Raw genomic sequence first — 25854 nt, forward strand, 5'->3', positions numbered from 1 at the left:
TAGAAAATACAAGGACGTTTAATACTGGTTGATATTTGGACTTTTTAAACCGGGGAAATTCCCATCTTACACATCCGGTGATAGAAATACGACCTATTGTTTAATATGCATTACGTCATAGAGTTTTGCCATATCGACGCATGCGATGCAGCAAAAACAATAGAAGCGCGCGATTGTTGTATTTCGACCGCATATGTACTTAAAACAGTCAAAAACGTGTTGGATTGCTGAATATTATTTGCCTCAACTATTTATTTTGTTGCTGCTGCGTATGGTATGCATATCTTTATAGCATGACCTCAGAAAATGTACGAGTTAACCTACCTCTTAAATGCCAATAGAATGTTTGCTTATACTTGCATGCATAATAAAACAACTTTGATCTTCATAGACGCTATAGGTGCTTATAATGTCGTCTGGTTGTTTTGTTTGTTGTTGTTCCAACTCAGGAATCTAAATTTTCAACTTTTTCCGAGTCAAATCTGAATCGGTGCAATGGAAAATATGGATGTATATTTCCAACATGTCATGAAACAAAGGCAACAACAGCATCAGCAGGAGTGTGATGGTTCAACAACTTTTGGAAACATTGATTTTTCTCCATTTTCCCACCTAAGTACACAAACAGCTGGACACCAACCAGGAATTGTGAACTTGAAGCAGACACTCGTAAACAATGCAATATCACAAGATTATTTTCAAGATGATCAGTGGAAAGAAAGACAAGTGAGAATGTTTGTCATCAAATGAATTAGTTCTGTGTGCAGTGCTGCTTATGTAAAGTTTTTTTGTTGTAAAATATTGTAAATTTATACATTGTAACATTGAAAAGCTCCAAAGCTTATTTGTTTATTGTGTCTGGTGTCAAAAAGACCCTAAATATATTAATATGTTGTGTGTAGTTAATTGGGTTTGCAGAAGCATGTTCTGTATCATAAATTGGGCCCTATTTTCCCTTAGAAACCTTGACTGCCATTCCTCATAGGTCTAAATTTACCAGACCACACACTACAAAAATAAAAAAAAACAGAACACCCATGTTATAAGTTATAACAACTGTCGTTTTCCACCTATGTGAGGATAAGAAAAGTTACATTCATTCATATTACAGGCAGTTAATGTGATGCAAGGTCAGCTGGTATATAACAACAACAACAACACACAACAACATGCAATAATTGCCAACCAACAGCAAACAAGCCCAAACTATAACATGGTTGCTACACAGGGAACTGCAACACCTTTTACAGTTCAACCCTCAACAATAATGTCGCAAGATACTCTTCTTGTAAGTTAACATACAACTCATTCTAGTTTATTAAAAAAATTGTCTCTAAACCATAAAAAATCATTCTTTTCGTATATGTATAGACAGTATTTATATATTATTGCATCATATATAATTGCTGTGAGTCTGTGAAAATGTGTTAAATAAATGTATACAATATATAGGCCTTACATACAAAATTTATATATATAATATATATATATATAATATAATATATATACTATATACTTTGGGACTTCTAATACGTTTAAACATTTATTGCAATTTTTGTTTGTATACAAAGTTTGTAATTGGCACAGGTATTAAACTTTATTGTCTAACAGTTTTGACAATCCAGTATATATACCTATGCAATTATTATGCACATAATGGGTCTTCCAATTAGACAAATTTGTAAAGGAGAGTTGGGAAGTTTATTCCCCCCAGAGAATGTTATCCAATTTTTCCTCAGCCCATGCATAATTCATGTAGTTCGATGTGCCGTTCATTGATTTTGCGTGCGATTGTCATAATGTACTGTGGGTCGATTTTAACCTTGCCGAGTAAAGAAATTCCCTCGCTGCACCAACATGAATATTTATTTTCTTTTATTTAAACTTTGGTTATTTTTTTAATATTTGTTTAAAATTGTATTCATATTTCACTGAAGCTAATCAAGAAGTTGTCTTAATCTATTGCATCCTAGACAATTGAACCATAAAAAGCTTTCGCAGTTCATTTTAAAAAAATATTTAAAAATGCTTCAAAAATTTCAAAAAAAGCTTTAAAAATATTTAAAAAATCCCTTTCCAAAAAATGTTAACATTTAAACCTACCCAGCAACACTACCTACATTTAAAATGTTCATTTATGTATATGTTACCACAGCAACCTAAAGTTGAGCCTATGGATCAAGTCCTGGTCCAGCATACACCACCCCCACCATTCACAATACAAGAAAGTGTTGTAATCAATCAACACCAGGAACTTGATTCACAACAAGAGCAAGTGATGTCGGGTTCAGAATACGGAGACGAAAATTTCAACTCACAAATTGTTTTGGCGTTTTTATGGATTGAAGCAAAACTTTGTGCAAAGTTAAAGGTAAAATATTTGTGTATTTACACTACTTTTTTGTGAGTTGGTAGTTTTGATTAACTGCCACCTTGATTTTATAATAAATAATGAATCTACAACAAACAATGTGACTGATGGGAATAAATATTTTATTAAACGTGAAATTGTATATATACATTCTAATATTCTATTCTATATGATATCTCATTGCGCAGTAAGGAAAAAAGGTAAAAATACTGTATTACTCATATGAGTTGTGATTATTATTACATGCGGCATGCCCCATGGATAGTGAGCATTCATAGATATCATAAATTATAAATGATATTTTGCCTGTATCGATAACAAAACCATTCATCCAATTTTCTTCTTATATCCAGTATCTATCCTTCTGTGAAAGGGTGGCTTATGTATACAACCCGCTCGAATACGCATCTGACCCTCATGCTCATTATGTTAGCAAATACTGTGGCACAAAGAATGTTCTTTTCCTTGGAATGAATCCAGGTCCAAATGGAATGGCTCAAAATGGGGTATAGTGTTCATTGAATTGTACTGCACAAGTTGTTTGGTAGAATTTATTTATGAAATTTAGTATATGTATTTTGCTTTATGCATTAAAGGTTAAAATCATTAGTGTATAATAACATGTAAAATGCCCAGGTGCCATTTGGAGATACACGTTATGTTCGTGAATGGTTAAAAATAAGTGGAGAAGTCCACCCACCAACACATGAACATCCAAAACGTCCAATTCAAGGTTTAGAGTGTCCAAGGTTTGTTAATACACAGTGGTATTTACTATTTAGTATTTACTATTTAATCTAAAAGACATTTAATATTTACTGATTAATCCTAAAAAATGTACTGACAAGTAATGCCTTACTGACAGGGCTGTAGTGCCCATGTAATTATATACATTGCCACATACAGACATCTCATATATTATAAATGCTTTTTATTTTCTTTAATAAAGTGATGGAGTAATATTACAGGAGTGAAGTTAGTGGATCTCGTTTCTGGGGATTTATCGCAAAGTTATGCGGGACTCCTGAGCGTTTCTTTCAGAATTGTTTTGTCCACAATTATTGCCCGCTAGCTTTTATGACTAAAACTGGTGAGTTTTGTTTAAAATATACCAAAAGTAGAAAAGCATTCTTTAGACACGCATTTCTTTCAATCAAATCAATAACGTTAATAGAATTAACTGACTTAATGAGATATATCTGTTGCTTTATCCATGCCCTTATATATCCAATAAGTAGCAAACATGTTTATCTTTAAATGTCAAGGACTGTTATTATATGTTGATATATCATTCCTTTTCGCTCAGCCTATTTTTCTTGCTTTTGTTAATGGAACTTTTTTGCTATCAGGTAAAAAATAAAATTGATGTTACGTAACTAGCCTCTTACACAGGTAAAAATATTATTCCTGCTGCACTACCAGCTGTAGATAGAAGATCATTAGAAGCTATTTGTGATTCAGCATTATTACAATGCGTCCGTGTATTAAGAGCACAAATAGTGGTTGCTGTGGGAAAATACGCAGCTGACAGGTTAGTTTGATATTTTGCATGTATATTGCATTTTTCAGATTCAATAAAATGTTGAATATGTTCAAATACCTTTTGCAACGATACCTTTTCCTAGGGCACTCTTAGAGCATATCTGTTTTTATAAAACAGTTTATGGTTTTTTTTGGTTGTCAAATTTCCCAAATAAATGTGTATTAACCACAAATCTGGAAATATTTAAATTACCAACAAGTATATTCACTTAACTCCACCTAAGTCATGTGTAATTACTATTTACTGAAAGCCGAACCCGACAAAACCAAGGGAAAAAGTTTTTCTGCGGTCTTACTAAATTTTGTGGATAGTATGCTCTCGCTAGCCTACTTATCATTGTTAACAAATTTGGTATTTATCTTTATTGCATATTCCAACAAAAAAACTTTATTTATATATTATATACAGAGTAACTCACGTTCTGCGAGTATCGGGTGATGAATCTTCGGCAAGTATTCGCGTCGAACGAATCCTCCATCCATCACCAGCTTCACCACAGGTTAGTGCAGATGAGAAGGGATATATAAAGTTATTTATCCCCACGTGACAGGATAACTGCAGTCGTTATAACACTGGTGTCCTGTTTCATACACCCTGTGTGGTAGGGCAATGACATTGGTAACTCGTGCCTGCTTAAGAGTTATCAGTGTAACTTAGTGGGTGATCTTTTTAATGTATGGCTGGTATTTTGTATAACCCATAAGGTACCACTAGGTTGGAACAGTTGTTGTTAAGTGGTTTGCCATAGAATACAAACGCACACAATGGTGGTAGCGGCATCACTTGAGCCTGTATCTTCTATCTCTAACCGCTGTCCCATGCACTAGACTTATATTTATTTTATTGTATAGTGTTGTCCGGCGCCGTCCAAATTATCAGCCACACATAAAAATCACCCACAAAGTAACATACATAGTAACTCGTAAGCTGGCATGAGGTGTATAAATAACCCTGTTATAACGACTGTTGTTTTCCGGCCAGGCGAGGATAAAGTAAGTTACATTTATCCATGAAAAATACAATACTGATATTGCCGCTTAAGTATAAATATGACAGTATTATTTGGTTGTAGGCCAACACAGGGTGGGAGGAGATAGTGACGCAGCAATTACGCAACAGTGGGGTGTTACAACACTTGCAACAGCCTTGTTAACTGACCTTGTTATCCTTGTAACCAGACACCTACAAATATATGTTGTTCGTGCCAGTTTCATTTATGTTTTTGCTCGTTATCTTTTTTCTGTAACTTTTATATTATTTTACTCAGCCATTGCATTTATAATCCTTCTTATTCGTAACAATTATCCACAGAAGTATTCAGACAATTTGAGATATATTAACAAAATTGGTCAGAAACTGCTTAAAAAAATATGAAAACAGGCTTGATGTAAAAACAACAATTTATGAACATTTTGTTTTAACTTGCATTTTTAATTGATCCAGGGTTGCTTATAGTTTCATACATCCTATAAAAATATGTCAGATAAAGTTCCATTCCAAATCCATGCATGTAATGTTGTCATGAAATTTTATTTTGTGCCACACAATAATTAATGAGTGTAACCGTGCCTAAATATTATGTTCCAACATGTATTTTGTTTCATGTCAACATTTTAATGTCATATCTGTAACTTTTTTTTACTTAAATATCTTATAAATCATGGAATTCCTGCTTTACTGGTTACAAGCTTATTATGGATACAAATTTAAACTTAAAAAATTCAGGGTATTTTAAAACAATTGTGGTGCAGGTTTTCAAATCACTGTAAGTTGTGCAGCATGCTACTACTTCTATTTCAATGATATTATTTTGGACTTCTCGAGGCAGTATATGTACATTTCTTACACCTAACCTATGACCACTTCCCTGCAGTTTATTCTCTAATAACCAAACTGTTGCAAACCAAATAGAATTGCTTTGTTAAAAAAAATTAGCTGCACTCAAGTATTTTGTACAAGAAGTTGCTTTTATATGAAACTTTCTGCCTCGTTGTTGTGTCATAATGTTGCATGTTTGTTAAATAACCAGGTACCTCTTAACACTGCCCCTGGAAAAACTGAAGTGCTTTTCAAAAATATCTTGCATTGAAAGTTATTTTCACTGGTTTTAAATATATCTCGCCGACAAGAGACTGTTATTACTTTATGACGATATAATGGACTAGGTCCTTAAAACTACTTTCACATCTCACAACCCAGACTGTAAAATCATTTTACACAAAAAGTGCCGGTTTTAGAACGTGTTTCAAGCACCACACTGTGAGGTACTTACCTTGACAAAGGATTTGAGATTTCCTTATACCTAAACCACAATCATCGAAATTTATATTACGTGGTATTAACTGCTGATTAGCTTTCCTCTTGGCAAGAACTGAACGTTCATAGCTAGCTTTGTAATTTAATTCATGAACCAGATTTATTGGGTTGAACTATGGAACAATGTAGAAGTAGTTGGATATATAGACCAACTCCCTACATCTCAGGTGTGACTTCCCAAAACCCATTTAGTACAGTAATACTGATAGCGAAAAAAAATCAAGTTATTGAAACAAGGTGTAAAGTTGAATCTTGGCAACCCACAAGAATCATTCTGACATCATTACTCAGCAGTTTATCACCTTTATAATCATGTAATCCACATAACGTAACTGGCCAGCTCGGCAGTGGCACTGTGTGCAAAATCTGGAGACAAATATTGGAAAATTAAATCAAAATTTTTAAAAAAGTTTGTCATTAATATGATTAAAACTTGCAAAAAAACAAAATTTTAAGAAGTTTTTTTTGCCTTATTTTTCTTACCTTGCCATGCTGTAAAAGTTTGAGTGATGAAAAATGTCCCCCACAGACCAAAATATCAACCACATTATTCTCTCCATTCCCAACAGGGGAATTGTGTGTATAGTTGTGTTTGGTTGACACGCAACGAAGCTGCGTGACGGGGTGTCCTATCTCTGTGTAAGGAGATGCATTGCTCAAACAAAAATCCACACATATCCAAATAGAGCCGTCTATGCAACCAAGTGCAATTTGAGTTAACCTGGATAGAAATACATTGTCACGCCTCTTGTACGTTGTATACTTGTATCTCTATCTCTATATCTATATATATTATAGTAATTAACTTTTAGATGTTTAATTCGTAATGTAGTACAAACTTGGGCAATTGCGCAAGGATACATGCTCTATAGCTGCGGCAAGTTTTAAACACATAACCTCTACATTAGAGGCAGGCTCTTATTAATTCTGATGTACCAAAATTAACACATTATTTTTAACTAAGCTGTACATTTCTACCTTTACAGGTTTTATCCTAGTACTAAACAGTGGGACTTAGACAACCAAGAAAAGTTAGAAAAAATGTTTGCGAAGCCATGGTTTACACAACAAAACCAGATTAGCTGCTAACTAAAATTACCTCACTTACATTTTCTTGTTTGGATTTGTATCTTCATGGAGTAGGAAGCTCCCAGCACACATCTAAAACCATATATTATCAACATAAAGACTACAGTCGCACACCATAGTTTCTCAAGCTTTTATAAATATATATTTTTAATCTTTACACCTAAATTAGCTCCCATTATTATATGCAATGCTTTAATCATACAATATTTCCATTCTATTCTTACAATAGCAACCCTAAACATTATTCGGACTTACACAAAATGTGTTACATTCTAGAAACTCAACTTAACCTACACAATTTGCAGTAGAAGGCAGTTGTATGGAGCTTAATATTTCACCATCTTGCAGAACATGCAAGCAGGATTGAGAGTCTGCGACTAAAACATAATCTTCTGCTTTTCCATTCGACCATGATGTTACCACAGAGACGGGTAGAAGACATGTTACTGATACCAAAGCATCTCGGCTCTGTCAATGAAATAGAACGTTTGAATAATAGCTGTGCTATAGCATCGGACAAAAAATCTGCATGTGGTAATACCATAAGTCCGGCGCCGTGGCAAGGTGGTTATAGCGTGCCTGCCTGTAACCCAGAGGTAATGAGTTCAAAGTTCGTTGCTGTTACCATTGTGGGCGTATGTGACCTTGAACAAGAGACTTAACGACAATTCCCCCAACCAAGTGGTCACTAAGGGTTGTCCCAACTATCAGCCATACATAAAAACGTAAGCTTGCACGGAGTGTACGAAACAGAACACCCGTGTTATAATGACTGTTATTTTCCGGCCAACGCAAGGATAAAAGTAAGTTACATTTATTTATTCAAGTTGCACATCATATACAGTAGCTTAACAGTAACACACAAAATCACACATGCTTAGGTGTCAAAAAGGTTCTGTGTAATAGGAACAAGATTTGACCTTTATATACAGTATAGGCGTATACTAATACAAAATTTGATTACTTATGACATGTATTAAATTTTACCTGTTTTGAAACATCTGACAATCTCAGTTTCCATAGTTGAGTGAAAGTGTTAAAACAGATGATCTCGCCGTCATCTCTACCCAGTATAATATTCACCTTGCCAACTGAATAAGAGTGATGTATGGATTTTAATTTTAGTTTAAAATTCTCTGTTTTAATTTAATAATGTTTCCTCAGTTTTTCTGCGTACCGTGTTTTTAAGTAATATCCTTTTTTCGTCAGTTTCCCTATTTTGATAAGTAATTAACGGAGAAGAACAGTCGTTACAACACTTTGATCTTCTGTTTCATGCACCTCATGTGCAAGCTACCACATATATAACTTTGTTAGTATTTTTTCTGTATGGCTGGCAATTTGGACAACCCATTAATAATCAATTGTCACATGCTCCAATCAAAGGACACATGCTCCAATAACAATAGCTGTGACGAGTTTTGAACTCATAACCTCTAGCTTAGAGGCAGACCCTTATTAATTCTGATAAACAAAAAAATTAAAAATAGGAACTTCGAACATACGTGAGGTTTCTTGAGCACTGAGAGCCGTTATACGAGAAGACTTTCCACTAAACGTTCCTCTTCGATCCAATATCTGACCATCACAAAACAAAACCACTGAACCCCTTGCATCACCTACCAGCATATCACATGGAGATAACCGAGTTAGATCTCTTAGTAAGACGTGAAGGGCTGGTCCGCATTTTGTTTCAAGTGATCTTACTGGCTGTATAACAGTAATAGGTTGGATTTTGGTGGTAAAACTTGAATTATGGTAACTGTAACTATAAATTCTAATACGTAAATGTATCATTTCTATAAATTAGGTTTTGTAATTTTGGAAGTATAATTTAAATACAACTTTTTTTTTGAAACCACTAATGGTAACGTCAAACTTTAACAGCTTAAAATTTAGTGGCTATACAAACAACATTGGCTTTATCAGTTTTAGGGTTAAGAAAAACAAAACAATTTCAATGCTTCTTAAAAATAATTGATCTGCTAAAAAAATGGTTACATGTCGGAACCTTTAAAGTTATCTCCTTTTTAGATGTAGTGGGTTTTTCATAAACGCGTACAACTCCATCTTCTCCTGCCAATATCACCACATCTTCTTTATTACCAAACACTTTCCCATAAGCTACAGTGTTAAACTGATGCTCTGAAAGTGTTGTCCACACGATGTCAGCAGAAAGGCTTAGCAGCATCACTACACTAAGTAACTTTATTCGGAAATAATACTTAGTGTGTCAGCTCTAAAGTGAGAATGCCAAAGAAATTAGTTTAGAACACTACAAAGAACGAACACATATAAGGCTAACGAATAGTCCAACCTCACAGAACAATAATTTACTTTTAGAAGTTTTTGCATGAATAAAGTAATAAAAGATTATCCGCCCCTGAATTTGACCAGCTTATCTGTACCTTATCTTATTGCAGCAGTTCCACGGTTACTCCAGTAATTTTCTACACTTATTTACTATGCCAATTACAGGCAATTAGTTTCATGACATTATGAGATTATGACGTTTTCTCATTCCTTTTTCTATTTTACCAAATCCATTACAATTATGCCTGGTCCTCAAAGCATTCGGCATGTTCAAAAATTTACGAAACAAACATCATAAATTAAAGGGTAATAAACACACAATGTCTCAAACAATTTATCGTTCATGCCCACTTTCGAATATCATTGACTGGATGAGAAACTTCCGTACCGGCACATCAATATAAGGTTCATGAAGCCAGCAAGATGAAAATGTCATCAATGTATTTCTACAATCCCCAATTAACTCTGCAGGATCCTTGCTTTTCATAAAAAGATCAACATGAGCAGCGTTCTCCACAATGCATTTCTTTAAAGACAATTCCTTAACATGCATCTCCGATATTTCAGTTGCACTTTCCGTAAATTTTGAAACCGGCCAGGTAACAAATGGAACAGAACTTAAACAAGACATACTACTGGAACTGTTATAATCAGATAAATCTTCCAGTTTGGCCAATTTTGAGGCAAACTTTTCCAGTTTTTTTGATGTTTTTTCCAATTCATTGTAGGTAACTACTATTTTATTACAAATTTCTAACAAATCATTTGAATAAAACCCACTTTCATTATTGTCACTGTTCGATAATAATGTCAACTTTATATCAGACAACTTTGAGAGCTCTTCAAACCCCCTAGTGGTTAACTTCTGCCACTTTAAAACATAATTATGAATGTCGGCAACTGTATCTTTAACTTGCCTTGGAATGCCGGTCAATTGACCCTGAACACACGGACTACGTATCAAATCAGCTGACGCGTTTTTCTTGGTTTTTGAAGACATAAACCTAAAAATAAACTTATCATTTCCGGTAACACAATCACATAACTTTGTATTTTATCTCACTTACTTATTTTGTTTTCTTTGATCTTGGTTTTCTGCTTTTCTTTTTAAAATCCAGAAGTTCCTTCTCCGATACGTCCCTGTATTCAGTGTTGTCAAGCATAAAAGTGTCTTTCGTAATATTAGCTCTGAACTGGTTCTCTGCAACACCTTCTATTTGCACAACATGCTTTCTTAAAATCTGCGCCGAATCGACAGCAATAGTGATCAGTTCCTCGATTTTTTCAGGGTCTGTGACGTCACGATTCTTCCGAAAATTTTCGTTTATTTCTGCTCGCCCAGCTTCTAAAGCGCGTGCGTCGCCTTTAAAAACTTGAAGACGAGCCAAATGTAGATCTTTGAAAGCAGCAAGAACCCGTAACCGCAGAAGCTTTGATCCGCTCATTTAAATGCTGATTTCATTCAATGAATTTTGATGCACGAATTCAAGATTTGCAAAGCTACCGCTACTGGGAAATTCCCATACACATGGCGCCCTCCATTATTGCTATCGGCATAAATATTTTACCATGCAAAAAGGGTAAATATAGCTTCACGTTTACTGAACTTAACGCAGATTAACGTTTTCATGCGACGATACTGATGGTAGTGAACATTATTTACGGTAGTTCAAATCACGAACTTTGTGGTGAATATTACATATTTATCTTATATCTTTATTTCTGCAGTTTACACACCAGTGGCCTTTCATTATAGGTGCAGAGTCGTAAAAACACCGAGTAGTCCAACTGCCGTCTTTGTGTGTTCAAAATAGAGCAAAAGCGGTGACTTTCGCAATGAATTTAAACGAACTTGTTGAGTTTTATTTGCGATTTCCTTTTGTGGAAAGGCGTAAAACAGCTTCTATTTACATTACCAAACATTTTTTCGAAAAAACATATAAATTTACCCCCATTAAATGACTAAAATGTCACAAATCAACCGCTTCTAATTCCATTTTTTGACTTTTTTTGATACAGAAAACAAATAACACTTGTTTTTTACACTTTTCAACCTTTAAATTTGTTTTTAGACTTAAGTTTTTCTCTAATTTACCGAAAAACATGCATTTTCCCTATACCTACTGTGTTATTTTGGAACCAAATTGCCGTTCAATTTGTCTTTTACGTAACAATGGGTTGGACTACTCGGTATTTCTATGGCTCTGTATAGGTGTAGGCTCTCTTGTTTGTTTTAAATTTACCTTTATTTGACAAATAGGTGGGACTGAACTTTTCCTGGTCATTTAGGCTTTACGCTTTCTTTCTTTGTTCCTTATTAAAAAAGAAAAACTAAATAAAAATTTAACATAATTTTAGTTGAAAAGTCACTAAACACCAAATAAAAATTAAGAATGGCTAGTATCGCACACATAAACGTACAAATTCCATGAAGAACATTCAAATTCATAACAACATTTAAATCACAATATTTTTAAGTGACGTAAAGACGTTTGGTGAGATGAGATGAAAAAGAAACAGATCTGGAATTTGATTCCGGTCTTGTCGATGAAGGAAAACCTCGGTTTAGATCATCAAAATTTAAATCCCTTGTCCATTCGTACAACTCTCGTGCCTCGTCATCCTCTGGCTCAACATCAGTTCGAATATACTTCCCAGAAGAAGGTTGCGGGGGTCCAGAGAGAGCAGTTGGCTCCCGTGATGCAGTTCCTGGATGAGACAGATTTTCAGCTGTATCTACCTTTCTTGAAATTGGAGAAGTAGCTCGAATTGTCAAGTCTTGGGTCTGTATGGAGATTTAAAACACATTTACATGTACCTATAACAGAAGTTGCAAACTAAAAGTTTGTTGCACGAGTTTGATGGACCTGAGGTAATCGGGTTATCATTTACAAGTTGACTCACATCTTGGGTATCTGGTTGATTTTGATAAATCTTTCTCATTCTTGCAACTCTTTTTCGAGACTGTGTAGATCGGCGACTTGGAGTTGCTCCCACTTGGTGGTGCACATGAGCCTTCGTGAAAGGATAAGCACTGCTTGGTGGTGATCTGTTGATAGGGTTGTAGCTTTAACAAGGGAGTTGGTATAATTGAGTCTCAGCACAGCTGACTACTAGATGTTTACTATAGACAGGCTTGCTCAGACATTTACTAGATGTAGCAAGTTATTAAATAATGATTAGAACATAGTCTGTCTGCTTAGCTGTCCAACGAATATTCAGAATGATTTTTACTTGTAGTACATTTGGGCAAAAAGCAAAAAAAAACAAATTCTAACTTTTTGATAGACTCACGGTAATCTTGACAAAGCTCTAAATTGTTCGATTTGAATCTCCTGTGTGACGGGCCGTGACATCATAATCGGCATCTCTGCTTGTAATCGAGCACTTTGTGTTTTCGTTCGTAAATATTCCATTATGTCATACATGATGTTTTGTCGTGGTAATGCTTCGAGTGACAATTGTCGCCAATAGTTACCCTTCCCTCCCAAGTAACTTGGCATTTCATCCAGATTACTGAGATACTAAAACATAAGATTAATTGAAACAAATGTTATCAAATTATTTTTTTTGTTTTGTAGAATGATAATTCTTAAATCAATAACATAGATTCAAACCGATAAACATATTCTCCTAAATAACTTACAAATGTAACATATATATTTAAGTTATTCTAAAAACTAATATATTTAAATTTCACACAGGTTTTCATACCAACCAGACAACCAGTTTAAAGATGCAATAACTAAATAGGAAAAGCATGAAATATTCTCATATTAAAATATATGTATGTGTTTATTCATTTAACGTACACAAAATTTTTAAACTGTAACAAATGTTCTACCTGCATGTAATCCTTCACTGTTGTTATATCCATTTCATCGGTTATCTTGTCCTTTTCATATTGACAAGCATCTACAATAAGTTGATCATAGAATTTGCGATGACCCATAAGTCTGCAAGCATCTTGCGCTGCCTATTGTAAATTAATTTAAAATTTAATAAAAAGTATTTAAAATATAAAAAATAAATATAAATTCTATATGAGTATAGGTTCCTATATACCATGATTTTTAATTATTTAACTGAATTAAATGTTTGCAACACACTGCAAATTGCTTCTTATTAGGTTAAACAGCCAGACTCAAAGGATTCTCTTTTATTTATTGTCATTAACTGTCATTTTGCTTCTATTTTTCGTGGATTAAAAAAGCAGTAAATTTAAAGTCAAACAATGTTTAAAATTAAAATAAACCTTCTTACTGTTTACCAATAAGCAAAAACCTAATTTTCAAAAAGGAAAACTATCATAGAATAAACAATTAATGATTTTAAAAAACGAAAAATTTAAAATTAAACAAAGGAAATATATTTACTACATTCAGGTTGCAGTTTATATATTTTATGATTAACCAAGAATAAAGTCTAGCAAGCACAATATTTTTTTATGTTTAACAGATATTTGAAATATTTTGTTTTAATATCACTCTCACACTTACATTTGTTGCTGGTCGAATTATTTTCTTGCCACTAATGTACTTTGTTCCATTGCTGATGAGGTAAATTTTGAACAATATGATTGGTGGGAACTCAGCACCAGCGAACCGGAACCGAACCTTGGCATTCACACTTGGGTCGTTGAGTAATTCTGCCTCCCTTGGACTGATCTTACGCAGAATATCAAATGTCCACGATTGCTCCTGTGTTAGAAATTAATTGGTGATGATTCTGCGTTTAATATTTCATTATCTCTGATCTGTTACGCGGAAATGTAGTGTGATTAAAATACATGTTGTAGTACTTTACTTAAGGCTAAACTAAGTACCGTGAAGTTACTTACCGCTGCTCTCACTGCATGTTTCAACAAAATAAACATTTGTCGATCTCTGTACGATAAATAAGCTTTTTCGATGATTGATACAGCTGCAAGGTTTCGAGCTCTAAAGAATTATTGCTTTTAAAATTGGTATTAATACTAGGAAATATGTTTTAGCCTGATATACTCTCATTAACCCCTGAAATAAGTTAAATAACCAAATAAACATTGAGATATACCTTGTTTCTTTAAAAAAAAACATCCGAAGCTAGGCCAATTGACCAGTTATATATGTAATGCGGATTATTTAAACAACTTGTACAGTAAATTATGGGAAAGGATAAATACCTTGGATTTATTTGAGTATCAGAAACAGATGCAGCAACGTTGTACTGAGATCGTGAGTTCATATTTGTTTGTATATAGCAAAGAAAACACGACAACGCTGCAGAAAAGATTTAAACACTTACATGCCCAACTATTTGGCTGTCACACTTGCAAGATATACCTAATCAATGACCAAGCTTGTTTTAGTTTAGTTTAATTTCCGCAAAGTAAACTACGATTCAGTAAGTTGTTTGCGTATTCAGTTGCCATGCGAACAACGCCACCTATTAGGTAAACAAGAAAGCTTGGCATTTAATAAAAGGACACGTATATTACAAAATTGCCGAGAAAGTTTTAAGATAAACGTAATCGATGAGTAAACGTTAAATTAGTCGGTGCTAGAGAGTTGGATTTATTATAGGATGTTTAAATGAAGGTAATCCTTCTTCGTCTGCGAAGTGCGTATAATAGTAAAATTGTTGCACGTATGATAACAGTCTAGTTGACGCGAAGACGAGAGAGTTTATATGGTCCTGTTCAACTGAAAATAATGTACAAATTGCGATTATTAGTTTTATTTAATACACGTTTGAGAATATTGCTTACGTTCAAAACTATCGAAAGTAATTTTTAATTAGTTGGTAAATACGCGACTTTAAAACCATGAACTTCTTATCTTCTCAAGGATCGTGTTACATTGCTAACATATATTGAAAGACCAAATAAAGAAAACAAAGAAATATAGCAATGAATGAAACGCTTACGATTGAAAACATATTTAGATTGGATAGTTGTAAAAAGGGCGCTTATCGTTGTACATTTATTTTATTCCTTCGATTACAATTTTTAGAATAACAATCAACATACATGGATTGTCCAGGGCCGTGGCTCAGTGGTTTAGGCGCCTGCACATTAATATAAGCCATATCAAAAACAAAAATCATACACAAAGTTGAAAAGTGTGGTAACTCGTAAGCACATGAAGTTAAAAAAAACGTGCAAAATATACGCGTCCAAGTGCAATGCAGTGTGTCGCGGAACTTATAGTCGCACAAAGGACTTACACGGGCTTTCCGGGTGCTTGGGTAATGGGCCAAACCTGGCCTAATTCCCATGTCCTTTTGACAAGGACTTCATCCATAAAGAATAAATAATAAAAAGAACATACATGGATGAATATTTTATTATGAGCATATGAGCATTAATTTTGTATTAATAGTACTTCACTGACATGAAATACACTGTTAAGCAGCGGTTGTTTCTGAAATTGTGGTAAAGACGCCTTTTTTAGATACGTTGTTCCCAATTCGGATCACCTTTGTCGAGAATTGTTTTTGTCGCATAGTAGAGTAGATAGCTTGTCTAAAATAATATTTTAACATATATTTTAGATACAGGGTAGGCTACATGTAAGAATAGTTGCCCACTGATTACGGAAAGGTTCTCAAACCATATATCGTACTCCAAAAAATGCATCTATCGTACTTCATGTTCTACAAAATTCTAGTATAGGCCAATTCGATCCTTCAACGTAAGCGCAATTTAACGTGTTTGCAATACCAAAAAATTAACAACGAACGCACAACTACTTACAAGGAGTTCGTTTTGAAGCAGAAGAGAAGACAAGCAAGGTTGACAAAGGAATCGATACGCGCGAAAAGCTGTGTAATTTCAATGGGTACATGATTGGTACTGAACATAATGCCAACATTACATATAATGCTTGTAAAAATGCAGATTGACGAGACTATTAAGCACCGCTGTAGCATGCTATCCAAGCTGTAAAAGTAAAACATACTAATGTCACTTAATTAGTGGTTCTTTATGGGCCTAGTGGTCCCATACGGTCGTTGCCTACCGCAAGAGTTATCTCCATAATAGGCTGTGGTTACATTCGATTATTTAAAACATGTGTAAGTGAAATATCGCATAAATCTTATTCAGATATAATTATGGCATCATATTTAGGCTACACTTTGAAGGTAGATTTGCACACTGATCCCTATTATCCCTAGTGTGAACAATTCTTGTATTTTTGCCAGTTTTCCAATAATGTATATAAGTATATAACTTATTTCACTGTAGCTGTTTTCTTTCTTTTAAATATACCAATACCACCTTTTACTAGATGCTTGTATTGATGCCGAAGCCTTTTTGTGATAGCTGGATATCTTGTAGAAGAGGAAAATGTAAACCGTTGGAATGAAAGTCGGAAACACAAGCAACACCGGACTCTTTACTTGGGAGGCTGTTCAGAGTAAAACTATCAGAGTGATGTGCTGCATATCATTATGTGAAACACGCATTCAAGTTAATTCAGTGTGAAATAGCTTAAAACAATGTTTCAGACTATATTATTTTCGCGGACAATCTTTAATGAAACAGCATCCCATGACGTGCTTAAGTGGAATTTTAATACGCGCTTTTGCAGTTAAAAGGTCACTACATATAACATGTGGGCTATATGGCTGTAGTTACAGCGTTGGAGCTAAAACCAAACAAACATGTTTTTTTTGCTTTGGTTAGTACAACCAGCAATTACAATTACCTTATCCAAATTAATATGATATTTTTTTTCTAACAGAGTTTTAAAACTTAAATTTGTCAGACTATACACAATTAACCAAAATATACCTTTGTTTGATACGGTAAGCCTTTCTGCATGATCCAACAAAAATAACATAAACTTTACGTATGTATATTTCATACAGTATACAGTCTTACTTACGTATTTGATAACATGAGCTGTTGCTATAGTAACAAACCACAACAGGATATCCAGAACTAAGCGGAACCCAAGCTAGGAATATGGGAAACAACAGGCACAGTACAGTGATCGTGAGCGTCACAATGCTTAGTTTTGGCAGCCATGGTGGCAAAGCACTCTGAGATAAAATTTACGTAATTTTGTTAGTACAATTTCGTCGCGTGTAGTGTTAAGAAGAAGGTATGAGAGTCACCTAAAATATACACACACGTGTTTCTGTAAGCACTGGGTTTACCAATTCATATTTATCCAATATTTATGAAAAAAACTTTTTAAACGTATATAGAACTGTGGAGGGTGTGGGGCAGAATGGGATACTACTAGCATATAAATCATATATTTCCTGATGGTTTTTAAACAGTCCAGTGTTTCCTGATCTTGTTTTAAATAAAAACGTTATAAGGAAAGAGACCACAGTTTGTCACGACTGGATTTTCAAACTAACATCATTTGAAAATGAGAATTAATAATATTTGATTTGTTTATGGGCGTATATACGTACTTTTAGCAGTGGCTTGTTTTGAAGGCCATACTGTCGCACCCAGAGGAAACAGTAAACAAAGCTTGTGCAACTTGTAATTAGGGTTGGACCAAGTACCCGATGAGCGATCGTGCATAAAAGATCGGTGTATATGAGGGGGACAACTTGTTGCAAAATAAGTAACGTGCAGTCGAATATCAGGAAAAAGTTGCAGCAAATAAAACACTGAAATTTGTATAGGTTACGGTTAAGAAAAGCGGAACAAGTTATAGAACATAAAAGCGTAATATAAGGTGCATTTTTATGTTCTATAACTTGTTCCGCTTTTTATTTGAATGGTATAAATTTACGCGGCCACAAAATAAAAATGTTCAAAGGCGACTATATTGCTTTTATCATAAATGTTAGTGGATTCACATGCAGTTTTTATAACAGGTTCAAGATTAGGCGGAGTGTTTGTATATATCTTTTTTCAGAGATGTGGGGATATAAAACTAAATTTAATTCGGTAAACAAAAGATGACCAAAAACCTTTTTCAAGAGAGAAATTTTCTTCCAAATTTGCCAAGCGCTTAGTTTTGATCTCGATTTGTTGGTCTTTTTACGAATGCTTCTCCATGTCGAGATAGTTTCCAACAAGAAAATAAATACCTCGCAAACTACAATGACTGACACAGTTATTAAAACCAAGAGATTCTGTTTAATTCGTCCCGATTGTGAAACGAATAGCTGAAAATCCAGCTCTCCCGAGCCCAACATATTGTAAACTAAAAAAATAAACAAGCTTCAACCACTTTTATATACAGTCAGCAAAACACAGTGTTGGGTAACAGATAATGCGTGTTTGTTAGTTGAGATGCGTTTGTGTAACAGCGACATATGTTGTGTTTAAATATTTTATCCAAGTACGTATACATAACTATAGCAAACCATTTACGTAGTTTAAACTTTTTAAAAATTTAAAAATTATCGCTGGACGTCCCAATTACACGTTGATTACGATAATGCATATCGGCGAAAACGTTTCGAAATACAGATACTAATACATGATTTATGCTAATCAGTCGCATAATTACCGTAGCCTCATTTTACCAAACACATGTATTTATATATGTTACCCGACACTAAGTATGAGTAACTGTATATAAAAGCGGTTAAAATACCCATGCTTATCTGTTAGTTTACAATGTTTGGTTCGGGAGAGCTGGATTTTCAGTTATTCGTTCCACAATCGGGAAAAATTAAGCAGAATCTCTTGGTTATAATTACTGTATCAGTCATTGTAGTTTGCGAGGTATTTTTATTCTTGTTGGAAACTATCTCGACATGGAGAAGCATTCGTAAAAAGACCAACAAATCGAGAATAAAACTGAGCGCTTGGCAAATTTGGAAGAAAGTTTCCATCCTGAAAAAGGTTTTCACTTCTTTGTTTTTTTAAAAAATCTCTTATACAAATTCCATATTTGGTAGAGTGGGGCAAGATGGCGGGTTAGATAAAATGTCTCGTTTTGTTACTTCTCTTTTGACAGAAGCATCCTTAAACCATTAATTCATTTTGACTTTTTGTTTATGGGATAACATATACTTAATAAGACATCTTTTGTCACCCGACTAATGTATAGCAGAGTGATATTTTTAAAAAGGTAAATTGTTTTCTATAAATTATTTTTGGGAGATAACTGTACCTTATAGTTATAAGCATTTGACACATACTGTTTTAAGTCTTAAGGGAGATGTTAACACATATGCTTACAAAATTAGTGCTTTATCTCCTGCAACTTGGTGATGATGTGTGACTGCATATTTTTCCTGCTTCAACAAATTGTGCCGTTGACATACACCAACCGTTTATGCACTACAGCACTGCGGATACTTGGTCCAACTCTGTTCCCGTGTTGTTTAGCATTCGTTTACGTATTCCTTATGGTGAGACAGCATCGTCTGCAAAGTAAGGCAGTTCTTAAGGTAGGCTATCGCTATACAATACATTGCAAGTTAATACAAGTTTTCAAGTTTATTAGGGTTTTTGTAACGATTTTTGATTACGTTTTAAACAATAGAAATACCGTATTTCCTCTATTACGCAGTATACGCCTGTAGTAAATATACCATCCCGAAAAATAGACCACCAAATTTATGTTAAAAATCACGAAACATCTACAAAGTTACATTACAACTTAAACAGGTTAAAAAGGTTATATTAAAAATGAATCTAATATAAACTGACCCGCATCTCTTTTTTCTTTCCAAAATATATGATTATCTTTCGAACCTAATACGAAATTGCATTCATGTACACTCACAATTCTAAAAACGCTTTACTTCAGAGTCTTTTACCAACATGGCTTAAAAAGTTACATACGGTTGCATTTTTGGTGACCTTTCTAACCGTGACATACCCCGTGTTTTTTGCTTGGATTCCCATATACTCCGGTGAGGCGATTCCGATGGCTTACTATGACAACGGCTCCTGCTATCAAACACGTAAGCAATGTCATATATAGTAGGAATGGGGAAGATGGGACACCTTTTCATTCTATTTTCCTGCTTCATTTGGTAGTAAACAAAGAAAATTTGATGAAAATATAAAGCCTTATCCTCACGACTCCCATAGACCGTTGTTAATTGTTTAAAACACGATATTGATATTTAAATAGCATGTGTTAAAGGTGTCCCATCCTATCCCACCCACTATATGTACAGTAGGATGAAGGAAATTGGACACCTTTTCATTCTATTTATTTTTTCACGCCCCACTTGGTTGTAAACAAAGAGAATATCGAACTAAGTTATTTCACAGCAACTGCAAAGAATCCTGCCTTCCCCTTCTTTCCAACAGTGATACCTGTCATATACATTTATCTCTTTTACAAAATTTTAAGAGTACACGGAAAGAACACAGAAAATTTGTCGGTTTCTAACAAAAGGTAGGCTAGTTGATTCGATTGAACTACTTAACATGTTTACGAAATTTGTAATATAGCCAATGAGACCGATATATAAGAGTGCTAAAGAAATTTTAACAATAAAGCAATATACATGTAGATATTTAGTAGGGTGGGAAGATAGCACATTTTATTTTCTCGTACCGTTCGGTAGTAAACAAAGAAAATTCAAGGAATTATGAAATTGTATATTCTCACCACTTTATGAATCGTTGTTTAAAACCCGATTAGAATATTTGGATAATATATGTGATACAGGTGTCTTCCCCTACCCAACTATATATGTTTAAACTTTTTGGGTGATCATTGTTTGAACACGGCTGCTGACTATTTCTTGAAGCCAATTTTCTTGAAGCATCTATCAAGCCATAATACGAACCCCTATTTTTTTACAGAATGGATAATACGTTACGTCGGTGCCTCGTTTTCTCATCCATTTGCATTACAACTGACTTAATATGTTCGATGGGCATGGTTTACGCCACCAATGTAGTACCTATGGAAATCCCTTTACTATTTGCTCGCATCGATAGTTTTCTCAACCTGGTGTGTCTTCTCTTCTGCTTTAAATCAACCTCCTTGTAAGTATACGGAGAAGGGTGTTGACAGCTTTTTAAACACCATTTGCTCAACTATAGGTTTAATTATGCGTAAAGTATAAGGAAACCTATACGTTAAATTTAGGCCATGGGCGAACAAACTTAATGAATGAATGAATGAATGTAATTGATTTTATCTTAGCGTGGCCGGAAAACGACAATCGTCAGCCTACGAGTTACCCGGTTACTTTGTGGGTGATTATATTTTTGGGATTTCTTTTGTATGGCTAATAACTTAGACATCGCATTAGTGACGACTGCTCGGTTGGAGCAATTACCGTTAGGTGTCTTACCCAAGGACAGCTACGGCTATGCCCACAATGGTAGCAGCGTCGTGCCTTGAACCCATTACCTCTGGGTTACAGGCAGGCGCACTAACCACTATGTCACGGCGCCCGGTTTACACATAGTGTGTATTATAATCAATTCTAGACATTACCTGGCCTCCTGCATGGCACGAGCAACGCAATCTAATACAAAAGTACAACAAATTCGCATCGAAAACAGTCGAGCAGTTTCCACAATCACCAAAAGAAATACTACAGAAGATATCTAGTGTTATTAGGATTTAAAACCCACGTTTAATATTTAGTTGTTATTCTATATAATAGGGTGGGGGAAGATGGGACACCTTTAGCACATAATATCCAAATATCCTGATCGTGTTTTAAACAATTAACAGCAGTGTATGGTAGTCGTGAGAAAACGGTTTTATAATTATTTGAATGTTCTTTGTTTACTATTTAATGGGACGAGAAAATAGAATGAAAAGTGTCCCATCTTCCCTACCGCGCTATATTTATAGTTTCCACGTAGTTGTAAAAGTTAAACACGTGTTGTACGTCTTCGCAACTTTTCGTATCTTTGCCGTTCAGACGTCTTTATTCTATTTGTTGTTTCACTTTAAATCACTGTGTTTTTATTAAAACCGACAATGTTGTATCTTTAATTGTGTGGCCTGTTTATTCCTTGGCAATAAACAATTAAAAGAAAGCTTAATTTCAAACTTTTTCGACGAAAGTTCAAGACACTACAACCAGAATGTTATTGTTTCATAAAAGTTACGAACTATATAATAATATATACTGTTTATTACACGACAAAATCCATACTGCCAAAACATGAGAAAATATAATCTTGTAATGGACTAAAACACGACAAGAATGGTGGCGTTATTGGTTTTTCTACTACAACAAAACCAAGTGCATATAAACATGTTGTCAGACACAACGATCTTATTGCGTGTACATGCGGTTAATATTTAATTAACCAAACTTTTACACGGTATTGAAAAGAAAATCGCATCATCTTTCTTGCTGACGTGTGGCGAGTAACATTTTTAAAAACTAGTTAAACAATTAAATACACATACCTGACATACGTGTTGTGCTGGGTCACGTTTTCCTTATATTACGTGCGCATTTTTATCAAACATTTACAGCTAAGTCTATATTTACCAACAGTCAACTTCTACCGTAACGAGTGTAACGAACTATAGCTAGTGTACATCGGACTCTCCAGCTCGGTCAGGCGTACAACCAAGGTCAGACTAGAATGTAATATGTGAACTAGTTGAACATTGAGGTACAGCCGAAATAAGGTCTGTTGAGTTTTTGTGTCTGTAGCATGTTAATTACTTTTTGCACTTTCCTAAAATATATATGTCAATAAGCCCCTACAGACGATTTTTAACTTTGGTTAGACACCAACTAATGCTTAAGTTTCGAGGTTGCGCATATTTAAAGTTTTGAGGTTTAACAGCGTTTAACCGCAAATATAGATTGCTTTTGACAGTCGTGTACCATTCTATAAGGTTAAGTGCCTAATACAAGATGAGCTTTGCACTGGCAAACGGCGTGTTAACGTCAACTGTGGTGGGCGACATTGCTTTAATATTTGCAACGCTTTTTGTGATATTAAACTACATTTTGCCCATTGCAAAATTACGCCAATCTTCTAGCAATTTAGAAAAACAGGTTGGGCTTGGTTCCTTTAAAAAGCATTGGTTTTTCGGCCACCTACGCTTGGTAAGTTAACTATTGCAGTTTTAAAATATGTTCACTGACACACAGCGAAAGTTTTAGCACTCGCTGTAAACACAACGAAGCAGATTGTTTGTCCCCTCAAGCGTAACTTGTGCCGATAAAGGTCATCGCTCGTTTAATCGTTTCAGTATTACCGTTTTTTGAAGCAATTATAAATTTAAGTTTTTCTTTGTGGTATATTATGGACAGTTTAAACCGCTTTAAATGGCATAATATGAGTCCTTAAAGCACTCCTATATATAGCTTACTATGAAAGGTTTAAAACACTTTAATAAGAGCGTGGCCTAATGTTAAGCTGCTGCAGTGTAAAAGCAAACATGCTTCATAACCTTCATTAACATTCAAACTTGCAATTAAAATATAAGTCAAAAACTTTTAAATTAAACGCCCATACTACTAAAAATTCCAATCATAAACGACAAAAAGTCTGTTAACTAATAAAAAAATCATATTATTTTTTCCATTTAGTTTCCACCACTAGAACATGGTCTATTAAAACGAGCCCAACGTACCATACAAACACCCGCTTGGGTGACAACATGGTTTGGACCTTTAGTGTCAGAAGCAACTACTCATCACTCCGAAACAGCTATAACACTCCTTGCTAGTTCAGGTATGGCTTTAGTATATATATTAGGATGGGGAAAGACGAGACACCTTTAGCACATAATATCGAAATATCCCGATCGTGTTTTAAACCAATAACAACGTTCTATAGGAGTCGTAAGCTAATATAGTTTTATAATTCTTGAATGTTTTTTGTTTACTACTAAATGGAACGAGAAAACAGAATGAAAATGTGTCCCATCTTTCCCCACCCTACTATATATATATAATAGGGTGGGGAAAGACGAGGCAATTTTAGCACATAATATCGAAATACCCCGATCGTGTTTTAAACAATTACCAACGGTCTATGGGAGTCGTGAAGATACGGTTTTATAATTTTTCGAATGTTCTTTGATTAAAACCAAAAGAGACGAGAAAATAAAAAGAAAGGGTGTCCCATCTTCCCCCACTCTACTATGATTATATTTTACTGCGTATATTTTTTCAGAACATGAAAAATCACATCATAAGATCATTTTTTTTAAAAAGATAAAATATTTTAACATTTTTAGCTCCCAAAAACGAATACGTTTACAAGTTTCTCCGCCCATGGTTGGGAGATGGTTTGTTAGTCAGCAATGGTAAGAAATGGATGCGAAATCGTCACCTGCTCACACCAGCTTTTCACTTCAGCATTCTTAAACCGTAAGTTTAAATATTGACAGAATTTGTTTAATGGGTGTTAAAGTACAAGTACGCGGTTTTCGCTTACAAGTGCAAAGTTCAGCTTACATTTCAAAGATATACTACCTCGAAAATAAATCAGCAGATATAAAATGATTGGCGAATATATTAATATCATATAGTGTGGGGGAGCCAGGTCACCTCTTGCATAATCAAACATCCTGATAGTGTTTTAAACGAGAAAATAGAATGAAAAGGTGTCCTATCTTTCCCACCCTACAATATAAACCGAACACTTAGGTAACTATTTACTACATCGCATTCCTAACTGTTACAACAAAGCAAACCGAATTTTTTTCACTGTAATTATCGGTGTCGGGTTTACGTTTAATTTTTTCTCGCTGTATGTGGTACTTAGGATTCTAATTCAAGCCCCTCTGCCGAATTCGGCTATTTTATAATTTTAACATTCAGTTCTAACGAGTTTCTGAAAATCATGTTAAAACGCGTACTGCTTTTTTTTAGTTAGGGGGGTTGAGTTTTGATGGTTTGCCCTAGTTTAACAACAATACTAAAAGAAATAGAACTATGCACCAAATTTCTTAACAAACCTTACGTTGTTACAGATACGCTGAAATTTCGAACAACTGCATTAAAACCATGATAGAAAAATGGACGACCAAGACCAACGTTGCTTTTGATATTTATAAAGATGTCAACAGTATGACACTGGACACAATGCTACAATGCGCAATGTCGTTTAAGATAGAAGGATTGAAAGAAAGGTAGACGGCTGATATTTACTAGCATTCGCTTGCATTCACTTGCATTTACTTGCATTCACTTGCATTCACTTGCATTCACTTGCATTCACTTGCATTCACTGCATTCACTTGCATTCACTTGCATTCACTTGCATTCACTTGCATTCACTTGCATTCACTTGCATTCACTGCATTCACTTGCATTCACTTGCATTCACTTGCATTCACTTGCATTCACTTGCATT

General features: G+C 34.5%; 8 protein-coding genes across 9 annotated transcripts in view; 3 read left to right on the plus strand and 5 right to left on the minus strand.

Annotated features, from left to right (window-relative positions):
* Positions 1-389: 389 nt before the first annotated feature.
* LOC100175942 (single-strand selective monofunctional uracil DNA glycosylase) lies at positions 390-6046 on the plus strand. Its single transcript, XM_002120037.2, has 9 exons — positions 390-726; positions 1112-1288; positions 2156-2371; positions 2725-2877; positions 3008-3120; positions 3340-3461; positions 3764-3902; positions 4323-4413; positions 4987-6046. The coding sequence occupies exons 1-9, from the start codon at positions 496-498 to the stop codon at positions 5065-5067; spliced, it is 1323 nt and encodes a 440-aa protein (XP_002120073.1). The 5' UTR covers positions 390-495; the 3' UTR covers positions 5068-6046.
* A 248-nt stretch (positions 6047-6294) lies between these two features.
* Positions 6295-17334, minus strand: LOC100180624. Its single transcript, XM_002119701.4, has 8 exons — positions 17324-17334; positions 9331-9558; positions 8825-9029; positions 8307-8410; positions 7614-7787; positions 7339-7391; positions 6714-6951; positions 6295-6596 (listed from the first exon to the last, which is right to left on the minus strand). Exons 2-8 carry the CDS (start codon positions 9508-9510, stop codon positions 6450-6452), a joined length of 1101 nt encoding a protein of 366 aa, XP_002119737.1. The 5' UTR covers positions 9511-9558; positions 17324-17334; the 3' UTR covers positions 6295-6449.
* Positions 9558-11138, minus strand: LOC100178251 (cyclin-dependent kinase 2-interacting protein-like). The gene is made up of 2 exons (XM_026835494.1): positions 10700-11138; positions 9558-10636 (listed from the first exon to the last, which is right to left on the minus strand). The coding sequence occupies exon 2, from the start codon at positions 10630-10632 to the stop codon at positions 9967-9969; it is 666 nt and encodes a 221-aa protein (XP_026691295.1). The 5' UTR covers positions 10633-10636; positions 10700-11138; the 3' UTR covers positions 9558-9966.
* On the minus strand, positions 10700-11077 carry LOC113474721 (complex III assembly factor LYRM7-like). The gene has a single exon (XM_026836896.1). It carries the CDS (start codon positions 11075-11077, stop codon positions 10700-10702), a length of 378 nt encoding a protein of 125 aa, XP_026692697.1.
* LOC100182974 (putative uncharacterized protein CXorf58) lies at positions 11975-15049 on the minus strand. Of its 2 annotated transcripts, XM_026834903.1 has the most exons (8): positions 14957-15049; positions 14797-14893; positions 14473-14572; positions 14132-14332; positions 13477-13608; positions 12927-13156; positions 12537-12681; positions 12057-12417 (listed from the first exon to the last, which is right to left on the minus strand). In XM_026834903.1, the coding sequence occupies exons 2-8, from the start codon at positions 14856-14858 to the stop codon at positions 12106-12108; spliced, it is 1182 nt and encodes a 393-aa protein (XP_026690704.1). In that variant the 5' UTR covers positions 14859-14893; positions 14957-15049; the 3' UTR covers positions 12057-12105. The 2 variants fall into 2 exon arrangements, with proteins under 2 accessions (XP_002119481.1, XP_026690704.1); XM_002119445.4 differs by having other exon boundaries at positions 11975-12417; positions 14797-15049.
* On the minus strand, positions 15335-18782 carry LOC113474722. The gene is made up of 6 exons (XM_026836897.1): positions 18555-18782; positions 18045-18248; positions 17504-17660; positions 16894-17023; positions 16369-16554; positions 15335-16137 (listed from the first exon to the last, which is right to left on the minus strand). Exons 1-6 carry the CDS (start codon positions 18780-18782, stop codon positions 16020-16022), a joined length of 1023 nt encoding a protein of 340 aa, XP_026692698.1. The 3' UTR covers positions 15335-16019.
* A 517-nt stretch (positions 18783-19299) lies between these two features.
* Positions 19300-22209, plus strand: LOC113474411. The gene is made up of 6 exons (XM_026835365.1): positions 19300-19437; positions 19785-19988; positions 20351-20507; positions 20824-20950; positions 21364-21549; positions 22000-22209. Exons 2-6 carry the CDS (start codon positions 19809-19811, stop codon positions 22121-22123), a joined length of 774 nt encoding a protein of 257 aa, XP_026691166.1. The 5' UTR covers positions 19300-19437; positions 19785-19808; the 3' UTR covers positions 22124-22209.
* Positions 22210-23334: 1125 nt separating this feature from the next.
* Positions 23335-25854, plus strand: part of LOC100182965 (leukotriene-B(4) omega-hydroxylase 2-like) — a 5000-nt gene continuing 2480 nt past the window's right edge. Inside the window, exons 1-4 of the mRNA XM_002122975.5 lie at positions 23335-23594; positions 24081-24225; positions 24734-24866; positions 25472-25630. Coding sequence (XP_002123011.3) covers positions 23400-23594; positions 24081-24225; positions 24734-24866; positions 25472-25630 — 632 coding nt within the window. The 5' untranslated portion in view covers positions 23335-23399. The remainder of the gene's footprint in view (positions 23595-24080; positions 24226-24733; positions 24867-25471; positions 25631-25854) is intronic.

The sequence above is a fragment of the Ciona intestinalis genome, chromosome 1 (genome assembly GCF_000224145.3).
Source record: "Ciona intestinalis chromosome 1, KH, whole genome shotgun sequence".
NCBI classification, from domain to species: Eukaryota; Metazoa; Chordata; class Ascidiacea; order Phlebobranchia; family Cionidae; genus Ciona; species Ciona intestinalis.

Bases quoted from the DNA above. Each gene is read 5' to 3' on its own strand.
- LOC100175942 (XM_002120037.2), top strand. From the start codon at position 496: ATGGAAAATATGGATGTATATTTCCAACATGTCATGAAACAAAGGCAA. The intron at 1,289-2,155 runs GTAAGTTAACAT...ATGTTACCACAG, and splicing joins TGTCGCAAGATACTCTTCTT to CAACCTAAAGTTGAGCCTAT. The intron at 4,414-4,986 runs GTTAGTGCAGAT...ATTTGGTTGTAG, and splicing joins CATCACCAGCTTCACCACAG to GCCAACACAGGGTGGGAGGA.
- LOC100180624 (XM_002119701.4), bottom strand. From the start codon at position 9,510: ATGCTGCTAAGCCTTTCTGCTGACATCGTGTGGACAACACTTTCAGAG. The intron at 9,030-9,330 runs GTTCCGACATGT...ACTGTTATACAG, and splicing joins AAAAGGAGATAACTTTAAAG to CCAGTAAGATCACTTGAAAC. The intron at 6,597-6,713 runs GTAAGAAAAATA...ATTTGTCTCCAG, and splicing joins AACTTTTACAGCATGGCAAG to ATTTTGCACACAGTGCCACT.
- LOC100178251 (XM_026835494.1), bottom strand. From the start codon at position 10,632: ATGTCTTCAAAAACCAAGAAAAACGCGTCAGCTGATTTGATACGTAGT.
- LOC113474721 (XM_026836896.1), bottom strand. From the start codon at position 11,077: ATGAGCGGATCAAAGCTTCTGCGGTTACGGGTTCTTGCTGCTTTCAAA.
- LOC100182974 (XM_002119445.4), bottom strand. From the start codon at position 14,858: ATGAACTCACGATCTCAGTACAACGTTGCTGCATCTGTTTCTGATACT. The intron at 14,333-14,472 runs GTAAGTAACTTC...TTTCTAACACAG, and splicing joins AACATGCAGTGAGAGCAGCG to GAGCAATCGTGGACATTTGA. The intron at 12,682-12,926 runs GTGAGTCTATCA...CCCTATCAACAG, and splicing joins AGAGCTTTGTCAAGATTACC to ATCACCACCAAGCAGTGCTT.
- LOC113474722 (XM_026836897.1), bottom strand. From the start codon at position 18,782: ATGTTGGGCTCGGGAGAGCTGGATTTTCAGCTATTCGTTTCACAATCG. The intron at 18,249-18,554 runs GTTTTTGGTCAT...TACAAATTTCAG, and splicing joins AAATTTCTCTCTTGAAAAAG to TGTTTTATTTGCTGCAACTT. The intron at 17,024-17,503 runs GTAAGTAAGACT...TACTCTGAACAG, and splicing joins CAGCTCATGTTATCAAATAC to CCTCCCAAGTAAAGAGTCCG.
- LOC113474411 (XM_026835365.1), top strand. From the start codon at position 19,809: ATGATGTGTGACTGCATATTTTTCCTGCTTCAACAAATTGTGCCGTTG. The intron at 19,989-20,350 runs GTAGGCTATCGC...GCTTTACTTCAG, and splicing joins AAAGTAAGGCAGTTCTTAAG to AGTCTTTTACCAACATGGCT. The intron at 21,550-21,999 runs GTAAGTATACGG...AATCAATTCTAG, and splicing joins TGCTTTAAATCAACCTCCTT to ACATTACCTGGCCTCCTGCA.